At 35.9% G+C, this 15164-nt stretch overlaps 1 protein-coding gene across 1 annotated transcript in view; it reads left to right on the forward strand.

The window, feature by feature from the left end:
• The window catches only part of LOC149782281 (uncharacterized), a 65244-nt gene that overhangs the window by 17293 nt on the left and 32787 nt on the right, over window positions 1-15164 (forward strand). The window contains exons 2-6 of the mRNA XM_089933662.1: window positions 1273-1419; window positions 1942-2145; window positions 2632-2778; window positions 4332-4637; window positions 6646-7020. Coding sequence (XP_089789788.1) covers window positions 2028-2145; window positions 2632-2778; window positions 4332-4637; window positions 6646-7020 — 946 coding nt within the window. The 5' untranslated portion in view covers window positions 1273-1419; window positions 1942-2027. The remainder of the gene's footprint in view (window positions 1-1272; window positions 1420-1941; window positions 2146-2631; window positions 2779-4331; window positions 4638-6645; window positions 7021-15164) is intronic.

The raw sequence follows: 15164 nt of genomic DNA on the forward strand, positions 1-15164 counted from the left end.
TATAGAGAAAGTAAAGATAAATAAATGTGCAGAAAATGAAAGAAATATATAAGCAACTTATTTATTGTAGTGACGCCTTTTCGCAAACTTTGCTTTGAGTTTGAATAGGACTATATCTTCACATTATTTACCGCCTTTCATCAATTTAAAACATAATTATGCATCTTCACATTTATGCATTTCCAATCACTAATATTACCTCTCTAAGATGTTCCGCCAGAATGAAGCTATGTTAAATGTTTGATGTCTTATTGTAGGAGCTACGATCTTCATTAATCAATCGCACTCCTAAGTAGAAGTTCAAATATAACTGAAAACAAGCACACGTCACACACGAAATAATGAAGTCAGTAAGAAACAACATACATATTGAACTAGATGCTAGCATAAGGCGACATGCCAATAAAGGGCAATCGGTATGTACCTGTAACAACAAACTAAGACAGTTAGGAAAACCTAAAATGGACATGGAAATCAAGGAAAGTAAGGAGTGATCGAAAGTCATCAAGAGGAGAAATAAATCGCGCATAATATCTGAATGAAACAGGTGTTGTGAAACGAAATTTCATAACAGATGATGACTAGACTGCTTTTTTGTCTTCCATCTTTTGATAAATGAACATGCTGATGAGACACCTTACTTTGAGAATAGAATTGATTTATCATCAGATGGCAACATATTAACTTTTGTAAGGAACTAAATGTTTTGATGATCCTAAATCCACATTATGAGGATAGGCAACATGGAGTTATGAACGATCAAGCGGGGACTTCACATTTTAATTAACTAGATTGTTTTTCAACCAGGTCTGCACTGCACGTTTTGTACTTCAGGCTCAAAAGTATGGAAATTTGCATTATTAGTCCGAAAGAAGATAGAAGAATGCCATTCAAAACAGACTTAACATTTTTGTTTTACAATTATCATTAAATAAGCAATAACCATATTGTACCATAAAGAAAACGAAGGTGAAGCTCGATGAATGATATGCTTATTTTCTTCGCCGACTTATTTATATATTGAATTCAGTTTTGCAAACAAAACTTGGTAATGAAATAAATGAAATAAATTTGACTTGAACAATAAGAAGAAATACATTTTATTTAATGAATGCTTCAAGGAGTTGTTTTGAAGATTGATTTGTAGAAGCAATACAATGATACGTTCTGAGTAAATGTTTTGCATATAACATAGAGCATACTGGTAATGCTAGAACTATAACTAATCATACCAAGACATCTTTTCAACTCATATTTGGGATCCATTTCTAGGTTACCGTTACATTTTGAAGACCAAGCATCTGTGCGGAAACAACACTAAAGGTTTACTTTTCATCTCGGGATCAAACGAAGCCGATGTCATTTTCGTGACAGATGGATCAAGACCGAAAACAAGATTCGCCTTGCAATTCACTGCTGGTATCTGTCTGAGATTTTAAAAAATGTAATTCAGAACAAAGTGGTTGAAACTAAAGAACATGAACCTCATCGAATCATAAAATTCAATATCGGTTATTAGCATTTAAGTTCCAATTTAACTATTTCTTCATTACTATGTCTTATTCATTGATGTGTCATTGTGTCATGTGTGTTAGACAATATTAATGTATGATGAGTGCTATTTTAATCCACTGAAATGCCTTAGATTCCACTATGGTGAAAAAGTAACATACACCATTAACAATGTTTAACAATCACTTTATTTATATATATATATATATATATATATATATATATATATATATATATATATATATATATATATATATATATATATATATATATATATAATTATGAATGGACTGCAGAAATGTAATAATAAAAGTGAACCGTTACACATTTCTGGGCATTAATATGAAGTTAACCAGGACATTAATTGAACTGTTACGCATACATAATAATAACCAATTATGGTTATACTCTTTTATTGACTTATTGTAGCATCGTCTTGCGGAGGTCTCTTATTGGCTGGAACAACTTCATCCACACTCTCTTCCCCTAATTACTCATTACAATATAACGGCTACATGCAATGTCACTGGACTATTGACGCGCCTATCAATCACAGAATCGTCATAAACATCACTGATGTCGACCTTGATGAAAACGATGACTGCTCCAAGGGTTATCTTCAGATATATCTAGGTATTTTGAAAAAAAAACATCGGGAAATGGTGTGTACTTTATTATCGTTAGGCAAGCAGAAGTGTAAAGCATTCAGATATTTATCTACAACATACACTGCAAGAAACTGTTATCATTATTTTATTTATTTCATATGAGTAATCATATGTTCATCTACTCGATAAATTGCACGATTTTCCAGGATTCGCGGGCAATATTTCGAATTGATTTAGCTAGGCCTAAAAAGTATTATAATACCCATTATTTTGTGACCAAAGTCTTGAAATGATCATCAAATCGAATGTACCGCACAAAATCTGAATGCATGTCAACTACTCACAGGCTTGTATATAACAATCTCAAAAAGTCATGCAATGGTTATCCATGCAGTTAAATACTTTGATACCTACGCTTCCAAAACTAATTAAAACTTTTCGCTTGACGTTGTTGGTGGATAATAACTTGATAGAGAATTAAAGTTTTGATTGGCGTATATCTAATTGTTAGGTGACAATTACATTTTGGATGCCAGTCGGATATGCAACAAAAACAATGCACCTTTGACTTCTATCTCGATGTCAAACGAAGTGCATGTAATTTTTATCACGGATGGATCTATAACAAAGAGAAGATTTTCCTTGACGTATCAAGCTGGTATGTATTCTCTTTAAAATATTATTATCTAATATGAATGAATCCTATGAGATAGACAATAACACAATATTATAATATTATACACACCATCGTCATTGCTTATACATTAATCATTCCGTTTACCTTAAAGGGACCTCAGTCAATGTTTTCCATATCATGGCATTTTTAAAACGGAAAGTCAGTACTATAAGGTCTACATATTACTAACTGAAAGATAAAATGTTTAGTTTATAAAGAGAATCCAAATCAAAATGTAAAAGGAATTGCACGAAATAAACTCAGAACAGATCCTAATATGTCAACCTCAGTTTACGCTCAATAGCAGGCGCCATGAGTTGTATTATCATTATATTCTTCCTCCGTCCTTGGCCAATTTCATTTCTTCAGAAATTTCAAATCATCTTGCGTCTACAGTTACCAATCCTATTTAGCAACTTGGATGTATAAAGATAAAGAAGACTACGGAATTTGGGTGGTAAGATTAAATGTTAAGTTCACAATAACTGAATGTAAATTGTTTTGTGTGCAACATATTTAATTCTGCAATGCTCCCAGGCAACAATTAGAGCATGACAATCACATCGGTAAGGATAGTCTTGTTAATAGGTGCGTGTTAGGGTCGCAGACCAAAGAAAATAATTGTTTTCCACATGACCATAGTTGCTTGAGAAAAGTATCGTTTGTATGTTTCAGTCATATTAGCTAATACACATCAAATTTAGCAAAATCGCATATGATATAAATTTAAATAAAAATTGTTTCCATACTTTACTAAAAGACTGGCTGTAATTGACTTGCCATACACCAAGTTACCCTTCCTTCAGCATTTTAGCTAAACGTGGCAAGGTGTCTATGTAAGGGATCACAATCTGCCATGAATAGGGCTGTTTTTCCTGATAATAAGAGAAAACAAAATTACGACAACTTTTAAAAATCTGCGTTAGAAACGTTTACCTATTCCAATACAAATAACAAACTTGTAATGGGTAATTTCTGTTTTTGCAAATGATGACGATGATGTGACATTACTAAACATGCAAAAACCTCCAAACATTAAGCCATCTAAAACTATTTTGGATAACAGCCTTCAACATTTATTTAAGTCATGTCAATTAACCGTCAACTGAACTCCACCCCTTAAACAAATGACAAATAAGTAGCAAACCAAGTTTAATTTTCCAGCATGTTTAGGAAAAATATTTTTTAAAAATAAGAATAATATAACAAGAAGCAAAAGACACATGGATGTATTTTACTCTAATTGCCACTCTATACTCGCGTTTTTTATTCTTTACAAAGGTCCCATACATCAAAACAGATAAATATTTAGCAAATGATGGATAGGCAGTAAACTTGATCAGTAGTATTCCTTTCTATATTTGTCAGCACACGGCATAGCAATCATACTAATAGTCCCATCTTTGGTCTTTTCAATTATCCTTCAACACCTTAACGTACCTCTTAATGACAGAGCAAGATTTGCTTACAATGTTAAAAGTCAGGTTGTGCTACAGTTATCTACTTGATGTTCTTTGTAATCATTTATTTTCCAGACGCCCAGGTCATAATATCAACAGATAGGTATTTTGCTATGGATGGAGAGACAGTAAACTTGAAATGTAGTGTTCCATCTTTTATTGTGCCAGCAAGTTGGATTGTTAATAATACTGGTGTGAGGCTTAGCACTTGTCTTCCACACGGTTCATGTTCCCCTCCTAATGATACAGCAAGATATGTGTACAGTGCTACTACTACATCAATTGGTGTTACTATTTCATCTTTTAATGTTATGCAAGATACAATTGGCTGGACATGTCAGTATGGCAACAGCTCTGCGGTTTTAGTGATAAAACCAAAAAGTAAGTGCACGTATTTAATGAATATTGTTGTTCAATTTTAGCTCTCCTGGTAAAATTCCCAGTAAAGCATCTGGTATATCTTTGTTTTCTGTTATGTATTGTCCTTCCTCCATTATCCATTCGTGCATCAAAATTTTCTTGAAAACAATCTACAAGCGTACGCTCTTATGCTACTTTGGTCAGATTTGTATTTAAAATTACTTCAACACTGACGATGATTTCCTTTTTGAGTAGTCTCCACAAATATTAATGATACGATCTCTTATCTGACTTACAGCGTTTGTTAACAATCTAGAGCTACATATTTGACCAGGCTTTGCTCATAATTGGAATTTATGTTTATATTGGAATGCGGATGATATTGATTACGAGAAACATCGAATCTTATGTATGACATGATCTTGCATCTCATTGCCAGAGCTTGTGAATTAACAAATGATTATATTTCTTATCAGGTTTTGATCATATTCTGTATTTACGCTTCAATTACGTCTAGCATTCATGCACATTAAAAATGTGATTTTGCGCCTGATTGACTGTGGATGCGAACATTCAAGATGTCATTTTTCGTATCATATTCAGATCAGATGTCATTTTTCGTATCATATTCAGATCAGATTTGGTATGGAAGTTTATAACACTAGGACCTTACAAGTATCCCCATGTAAGTGAAATCTCTTAATATTAATAAAGCGATCTTGCTTCTAATTCATTGTGTTTGAGAACAATGTACTGACTATATATTTGATGATATTTAATATGTCAATCTTACTGATTCCAACCTTGTGTCTGTTCAAATTTGAATACATTTCGCTTATAAACTGAGGTGATCTTTCATTTGATCGGCTGATCATATGGACATTCTAGCAAAGACATCTCTGATCAGATTTGTCCAGTTGATCTATAACATCAAGATTTCAGAGGAATTTTGTTACAGGGAAAATCCTCGAAACAAATAGCGACCCAGACAGATTAAACAGTGGATTGTTGAATACGTAATATAGTGCACATGAAAAAATGGTCTGAGCGCTGAATCAATACAGATGCCCATAGTGAGGAGGCAAATTGTTTCGAAATAACAAAACTTCAGTAGCATGACATATTGTGGTAAGGAGAGACCCAAAATTCCATACTGACTGCACTGATTAACTCCTATCGTGCAGTCATCTAAGAGTATGTACCTTAATGGTGCGCTGAGAACCGTTGTGCACCATGGTCTGGTCTGCATTCTTTCCCTATCCACCGTATTAACAAATTAGTCCTGATCCAGAATGCATGGATATTCACACGGGAATATATCGAAATTATTTAAACTCAAAATGTAAGTAAACGATTTTGCATCATACGAACATGACCCAAAAAATCCAATAGTGTATGCTAATTGCTTGACAACCGTAAAAAAATAGTTTTCAGTCATATCTTTACGATGTCAACATTGTGACAGTTTATAGTGACGTCTAGCATTGGGACATCATGCCACAGACATGTAGCGTGATGTCCAAACAAATCACATTATCCTGACACCACGCCGATCAGCCCTAAAGCTAACAATCGATTCAGCTGTAAGTACCATTTTTATAAGTCTTTGGTATGACTCCATCGGGGATCAAACCCACATTCTCCCTCATCAGAGAGACTTATACGTGACACATCTAATTCAATGGATTTGCTCAGAACTAGGACAAAGCAATATTCTACGTATTTTAGCGAAATTAATGAAACATATGTATTAAAATTTTCCCTGTATCCTCTTCAATCATATACACTTTATTTCAAAAGATAGCACATATTGCTGATTTATAAATATAATTGTTCTGGTTTCTTGCAGAAATGCATGAACAACCTAAGTCGCTTATACAATATTTCTAAGAAAGGAATTATACAAAATACATTATTAATCTGATATTTAGATTTATTGACAAATACCTGTTGAAATTCTAATGTAATTCGTTTAATTTTACATCTCATAATTTCAAGAGCCTTGAATCTCTTAATCGTTATTTTTCAGTTCCAGTTACCACTGTTGAGATGACAAATACTTCAGGTGCAACAGTAACTTCAACAATTAATGTTGTCAGGGGAGGAAGTATTGATATCAGATGTAGCACTGCTCCTGTTGGCAGCAGTCCTCGTGCAACATTCCGCTGGTACAAAAGACCAGTGAACCAGTTACCTATACTTATTGAAACTGAATATATTTCCTCCACACCAGACGCGATAAGGGTAGTAGGCCAGGCCACTTCAGACTTCGTGATATCATTCAGTACACTGAAACTGATAGGAGATCCACAGTATCAAAATATGCATATATTCTGTGAAGCTCGAGATGGGACCAACACTGGGGACTATATAAAGTCAGGGGAGTTTCAGATCAATATATTGTGTATGTATTGCGCACATTTTGATTCAAGATCTTATCTAAAAGTTAATGAAAGCAATTCATTTTTAACACAATCATAGCCAGCTTGTCATAGATAAGTTCATGTACGACTGCAGTGGGCCTGAGTCGAACGGAATCATTCAGATTAACAAATATGCATGATTATTTAACATCTGATATTTTGCTGTTCATGACATGTTGAAATTTTACGATGCCTAGTCGGTCGCAAACGAGGACGGAGCCGAATGAAGCTCATATATGAACAGCATTTCGCAATTTATATACAGCTATTCCTCTTTAATAGATTGTAGTAGCTTCGAAACGAAAATGATCTGGCATTATTTATAGCCAACATGGCAGTTAATTATACATTCTTTTTCCGCTACTCCTCATGAGTGGACGGCCTTATAGACATGGTTATTTCGATAAAATACTTGGTATGTAAATGGATGGTCCTGAATTAAAATGGTGCTAATCTTAAACACACCTCTCCTGATTGGACTGTTATACTCACATGGTGTTTTGCAATGGAAGACGTATAAAGATAAATAGTTGGTCCTAAACTAGAAAGGTGCCGTCCATACATTCAAATTGACCGCCATTGAGGCCAATTTTTAAAATTGTGTTATAGCCCAATAATCGCAGCTATAATATTAACACAGCAGTTAAAAGACACAATCTTATATTTTATTCAAGGAACTATTTTCTCCAGACAGTCAAATGATAGTTCCTTCGAGAGAATCTTGTTTGTAACGAATCAAATGTGAGTCTCGTAATAACAAACTGAGAACCAAAATAAGCCTAACTCATAAGTACACTCGTATATGAACATCCCCATAGAATAAAGAAAACTCGTCGAAGCGAAGACGCCTTGAGACGAAATGTTGATGGAGAAGAAACCATATATAATGAAAGAGCGAAACAGGGTCATGAGGCAGCAGATGGAGGCTGCCAACACTAACCAGCGCCAACTTTATGGGATACAGAAAATCATTGAGAGTATTCTCAACGAAGATAAAACCCTCGCCACGGGGCTACCAATAATATGCCGTAAAACAGTGCATCACTATAGCCCCTTTCCTCTTGGCGCTTGGATTCATCAGAAGCACATTTGTATTTGCGTGAAAACTATCAATGCAACTGAAATGACGCCGTCTCATGTAGCTTTGACACGTAAATCTGACCTTGGCATTGCAGAACAATCGCAAAGAATTAGCTAGAGTGGCTGGCTTGAACGTTTAAACGCTTACATGGAAGCACCTTTGAACGATATGTTCATTATTGCCACTCTCTTAAATAACGTAGACATTGTCGCTGTCTGGCTAGCTCAGCATCTGTTGGAAATCACTCCAGCCATTGTACACACAATCAATGCTGCTCAAAGTCTTCACATAAGCACGCGCAGATATTACATGAAAGTACAGAACATGTTAGGATACAGATCATTCAAGTGCATGCAAACCAGATGGAGTCAAGCATTGGCACAATAGCTACTTGTATCATTTTGTCAACATCGTGGTGTTCTGCTTATTAACGCTGTGGCTTAGACTGCACATTATATTTGGTGCTGGTTTGTGCAAGTCACTTTTGAAATAGGCAAAAGTCGACCTCTTTATGCTTTTTGATTGCAATTGGTTTGGTGCATTGCTACTGCTGGTATCATCGCCTGTACTCTGCATCTTCACCAAATTAACAAAAACTATGGTTCATAGCCTCAGGTCTATAACTGTCGCAACAGTTTTTACTTTGTCTTAATCCATGAAAGTGCCAACGCGAATGTCCATTTTACATGGAATCATGCACAATCCCATCCTACCTATATCCACCGTCCAGCCCTGAACGTAATTTGACTCTTAGCACTTCTTAATTTTGTATTGCATTTTGGACAATATATCTTCTCGATTGTGTACAATCAGCAAGGCATTGCGATGTCTTACACTTGATTTAAACAAGAAGCCTATTGATTTTGGGGTCAAAATGCCAAAGAGGAAAGTCAGTGATGCTGAAATAAATAAATTGCTTGTGTATAATATATATGGTTCTGGACAACATAGCCTCATCAAAGTCTCTGGACAGATTGCACTTAAGATTTAGACATGGCATAACTTTTTTTTGGATAAAAAGGTAAATTGGTAAGATTATTTTGGCGGAAATGATAATTCGGAATAAATAAACAAATATATTATGTGGTTCAAAGACAGAGGTCATATCATCGTTAGTCTAAACAGGGGATAACGGTTTCATGACATAAACTTTAGTTCTGGACCTTGCATCTTCATCATAAGTCGTTTTCACTGAGACGCTTTTGTTAGCGGTCTTCAGGGTCAAACACACATTTGAAAACGCATAAAAACAATAATATTATATAATTTGCATAGTATATACCGTTCTCTGTGCTATTGGTAACCATAGGTAAATACTTTAAAGTTAGACATTTTGTTCTAAGAAAAGGCTTGTTAACTCAATGCAACAAAAATCAGCGCAAGTGAACCTGAGATTTCTCACCCTGGTGATATCAAGCCATGCCTCGACAATGTGGTATAGGGTGTGCACCGAGCTGCTTTTGCCTGGCGCTAATAACCAATGCACAAGTAGGAAGCAGAGCACGGTGACAGCAGTCGATCCGGGTAATGAGGGTATGCTAGTTTGGCTCCGTCGGGCATTGATCGGTGCAGTGGGTATCCATCAAGACCAAAAACGGTTAATAGGCTATAACTGTTTGTCCACTAACTACTTGTTACATTGCCATGGCGCTATGCGTTGGACAGAATAAGAGCCATTAATCCGAGGCAGAACTTTTATTTCTAATGGCTTGCCACATACATTGGGCTGTTGAGATTGATGGTGGTTCAATTGCTCTTGTGACCGTGATTGAGTAGGTCAAGCTCAACTCATCAAGAAAGACATCAGCATGATAATTGCCCGGACGGCCGCCAATGAGCGTCGTTTGTTAGTGTTAACAGGGGCTTAAACGACAAATTACTCAGGAGAAATGGACACCTTGACCATCATGACCACACCACCTTAATTTATCGTCCAAATAGTCGTGCTGTTGCCGTTATCCCAAGCTACCCCCAAACCACAACAAAACTTAAGTAAGCCATATAACTTACATGGCGAGCTTGTAAAAACGACAAATATGGTATCAACAGGGAAAATAAAAGCCATCTTGGGGTATATTGTTTGCTTGAAGAGCGAAATAGCTGACCTTTTCCACGACAAAACCACCACTCAAAACAATCCAAGACTATAATTGCTGTGATTTATCACCCCTAGAACAACAACTCTGAAGACATATATTCTCTTTATGTACTACAAATATTAAGTAACGTAAATCTTGGTTATGATTCAAATCTCACAACCGCCGATATAATACAGTGTGATTACATTATGCTACTGATTAAGCAGCAAACACTGAATTGTTGCATGATCGCATGCTAAGCAACAATCAACATATTGTTCGACTCTTAACGCCACTCTTGAAATCTTTCCAAACATTTGCTTAAATGGTTGCTACTTCTATTTCAGTCAGATTGTGTATCGCAAACTGAAAACACATCTCCAAGAGCTTTACCTCAGTGAGGAAAATACCGAGGATATTGGTTGTGCCCGTTGGTGTAGTTATTGACGACTTGAAAGTTGTTGTCGGAGAACGTCTTCAAGAAACACTGCCAATTTTCCACTTCTTTAAAGAGATTTACAGCAGGACCAGAGGCATAGACAACGAACACCGATTTTGATATATACCGAACGATGGAATATGTTTGATCACTCTAATCTCAAATTCTGCGCACCAAAAATGCGGTTGGGAGTAACACAGGAGTTTCCAAACTAGCATATATTCTTATCATCCAATATTTGAAGATTTTGTTCGTCGTAAAAGCAAGAAAAAGTCCTTACAAGTTTGTTTCACGCTGACGCTCGTTGGTTACCATCCTTAACTTCCATGACATCGTTATACTGTAATATATGCATGGTTACGTTGGTTTAATACAATGCTAACAGAGACATAATACACCACTTGATACAAAAATATTTTTTATATCTTACATCTTAAATCATTGTCCACAGGCTAGTCGTCCCTGGAGGGTACTGACTCAGTACATCTTTTTTAAATTAGAACGTAAAAGTAAAATAGGGTATTGTTGTGCCCTTCGATGATGGGACTTCGTATTTGTTACCGAGTTGTTCTCTTGCAATGATTTGGCTGGTATTCTTGAATGCAGGATCCGCCGGTACATGGCGACGAGCTGCTCATTAGCCTTCTCTGCGTTGTTGCAGTTCAACTCAGCCCGGATGACCTGGAGTTTATGACTTTATCATGGCATATATGCTTTTCATCGGTGCTTTTGCGTAACACCATTGCATAAAGTTTCTCCTAGATAAGGCTATGGCATTAATAATAATAATAATAATAATAATAATAATAACAATAATAATAATACGCACATATGCAGACCAAATATTTTAAAAACAAATTCACGGGATCTTACAAACCACCACATACTGAATATAATTAAAGGTGAATAAATAATGAGATATCTTAATTATGTTCATCCGGTTGAAATGAGTGAGTCTTAAAAGCACATCAGAATTAGATCACAACGACATTATGTCTAGGTGCAGCAAGAAATACGTTCCAAGCCGATATACCCTGGTACGCAAAAGAACGATCGATGTATGACTTCGCTTTTGTTAGTGTGAATAAATGTGCATACGAGTGTCTAAAGAAAATCGGAAGTATATAGAAGGAATGTACACGTGGGTGAGGTCAAATAGATAGTTTGGAATATAGGCAGAGAGCAAAATAGTCTCTGCAGTTTTTCCTATTGTTTTCTTAACATTCGTGGTGCGTTGAGCTTTTTACGAGCATGACCCGGTTTTCTTCTTTTATTCTGTCTTCTTTAGCACTGCCACCTGTTCCATGGTTGCTAATTATAACGTGTCTGACACTTTTGCGTTCGTCTGTAATATTATCAACCAGTTTCCGATGTTCACGAGTGACTTTACGGCATCGCTTGTCATATTCTTCGATGAAACCAACATATTATCATTTGGCGCCTGTACTCCAGCCTTGGGAGACGGGTTGACCTGTGGGAACGCCTCCTAGTAGAGCATTCGTGCCAGAGGAATTACAAGTCGTTCCAGCGAATCGCCACCAAGATCTATTTTAACAGGTCTTCACAACAATAAAAAGACAATTTGCAATCGCATGCTTCCAGAACACTTCAGTAGTAACATCATCGAGAAACATAAATTTCTGGTATCACTCGGTCACACAGTGACTTTGGTGCATCGGTATACACAAAGTTTTTGTCTCTTTGACCTGGTCATATTTGGCTTATGTATAAATTTGCATCGCTCCCGGGCTATCATGACTTCGATCATGTTCACGATAACCAGTGGGACACATTTCGCCTACCTTTAATGTTCTTGGCAAGAACTTTAGATCCATCGATTGAAATATACGTTCCCACCACAATCAAATACATTTTAGGTATCGTATTTGTGAATTGTAGTTGTCTGAGTTAAACGTCATGTATTTGCCATATTTTTTTCAATAGCACCTATGCTTACCTTTGATGACGTTGCGACTGCATGCATCCTTAACTTGCCATCAAACCCACGCAGGGTATGAACTATTCAATTAATTCGGGATTAGATTTAATTTCTATTTTCAGATTTCATGCTTTGTATGTATAAACTCTACATGCGCCAGTGATGTGTCAGTGCTCACAAACTTTGAAATCCTCGTAAACCGTTCCTCTAAAATCACCATCACAGATCACGCAAAGATTGGCTTTATAATCTCATTATCATAATAACAGGGTATAATTATGTCGACCGCAGGTCAGAGTTGTTCTCGAATCCACCTTTCCACAACTTCAGCCTATTTAAGAAGCAACTTAACTTACTCCAACTTTACAACACTTGTGGAACAGCGTACCAGTCACAAATGAAAACATTGTTTCAAAACCCGCATGGGACTTGTTCATAAACTTATGCTATATTTATTATTTATTTGGTCCTTCTAAATTCACATGAATATATATAGGTATTCGAAGAAAACATATATGATATATGGAACGTTTGCATATCGTGGAACCGCTCTAAACGTCAAAATGCTTTTACCAGGTTAGAGCCTAAGCATATACTGTGGGTTTTCCATACTTCCAGTGCAATAAAATTTATGGTCCTGAAGCTGTTGTTAGGTTTTAAATACATGGATACAACGACTGCTGGGATAACCGTATGCTTGCTTGGTCGGCTAAGCTAAGCAACCGGAATAGATTCGTATTGCAAACGTAATGAACTGACGACTTTGAATCAAGCCACAATATATCACTGTGCGCTCGCTCACCTTGTGAGGATAGTACAAGCGCATAAAAGCTTTTATCCCAAATTATTACCCGGGTTAGGTGTTTTAAACTTTTGAGTGTAGCCTTAGTAACCTGAGCAGAAAATACTATATCACCAAAGTTAAATTCACCCAGTATTTCCGATATTTTAGCGGCTGTACTTGAATTTCCCTCACTGGATGCAACGGTGATTAAAACGCCCATTTAAAACATGCATTACCACCGGTAATTCTTACATTTATCATAGCGCTTGGCGGAACATACTATTGTACTAGGATTTAAACTCGATTCGCAAAAGAGTTCGTAAGGGGCAATATGCATTTCAATTTGTGTACATATGTTAAGAGTCCATTTGATCCTGCATTGGTATAATTTACAAATATTGGTATTCCACGTTGTTACGCTATTCGTCCTTGCTTCATCAGTCAGCATATTCAGATGTAAAGGAAACCGATCTCTAATTGAACAGTCCGTGAAGAATTTATTTTTTTACTTTATCAAAATTAGAAAGTACAATCTCATCAACCTAGCTATTATTTAATTTACTTTTATGCCTGCGTTGAACAGCGTCATATTGTGTATAATCCAATGTTCGATAATATCACATTATTGTCGACGAGAGCCATATTATTCGCGAACAGGTAGGTATACATGGCCGATATGATTCGACTCCATTGAGGCATTTAAGACATAGCTGAGTATCTATTTTAACTCGATACTCGAACAAAAACGCCTTACATTATTATAATGGCATGTTTTGTTGGATAATTGATATTGTATGGCATGCACGTTTTCGATTATTCTGTAATAATTGCATATATGATTTTGTAAGTTAATACGATTACAAATTATATTTTGCTAATAGAAATAATCATCTGAGTTTTGTATCATAATCATCATATCAGCTTTTGATTATAGTTGTAAATAACGTCTGCCGCAAGAGATATAATGATTTTTACAACTACTTTCAGTGATAGTATTTAATTGTAAGGCACTAAACTGTAAACGCCTTGTCATCTTTAAAAATACTTTGCAAGTACGTGTAATTTGATTGACTTACCCTTGAAAAAGCCTTTGTAATCCAGCAACTAAATTCATATGATGTTTCAATGCCATTATCATCATCATCATCATCATCATCATCATAAATTCGCAACTTTAGCGGCTTTGTGTGTTCTTTCAAAATATCAAACAATGAATTGTCATGTTTTTTCTCGAAATATTTATCAAACTCACCACGTCGCTGTTCTAAGATATTTCCCAACAAAATTAATTTGTCACGATGTGTGCGAAAACGCATATAACCGCTCTTTTGCCTGTGATAAAACTGCACGATTTTAAAACGAAACAGCTGTTTAATCTTTTCTGTAACCCGCTTTACAGTCCAATCATCCAGTATAAATTAATTCAAAATGCTCTTTAAATATGTTGCCATTGTATACCTCTGTAATTCTTCAATACCAAAATATTCTCTGCTGTAGATAGTATAAAATATTATCTGCCAGAGTTGAAAGTTTAAGTATCATTCCACAGCTCTGCTTTCACATGATCCGAACCGTCCGGTTCACCCTGACAGGTCTGTTATAGATGTATTAGTAGTAGTCGCCTTGACAGTTAGTTAAATTTTCAGATTACATCAATAACCTTCAGACACGTCATTGCTGAGTTTAACTTGATGTTCAAGAATTTAACTTGCATTGGTGTGAGCGGCTGTGTTATTTATATGCCCTAACGATCGAAGGGCTTGTAGCAGGATGTAGTTAACATGACCAATGATAGGGTCTTCCG

This window comes from Sinohyriopsis cumingii, chromosome 15 (genome assembly GCF_028554795.1).
Source record: "Sinohyriopsis cumingii isolate HCF-2022 chromosome 15, ASM2855479v2, whole genome shotgun sequence".
In the NCBI taxonomy this organism is placed as follows: domain Eukaryota; kingdom Metazoa; phylum Mollusca; class Bivalvia; order Unionida; family Unionidae; genus Sinohyriopsis; species Sinohyriopsis cumingii.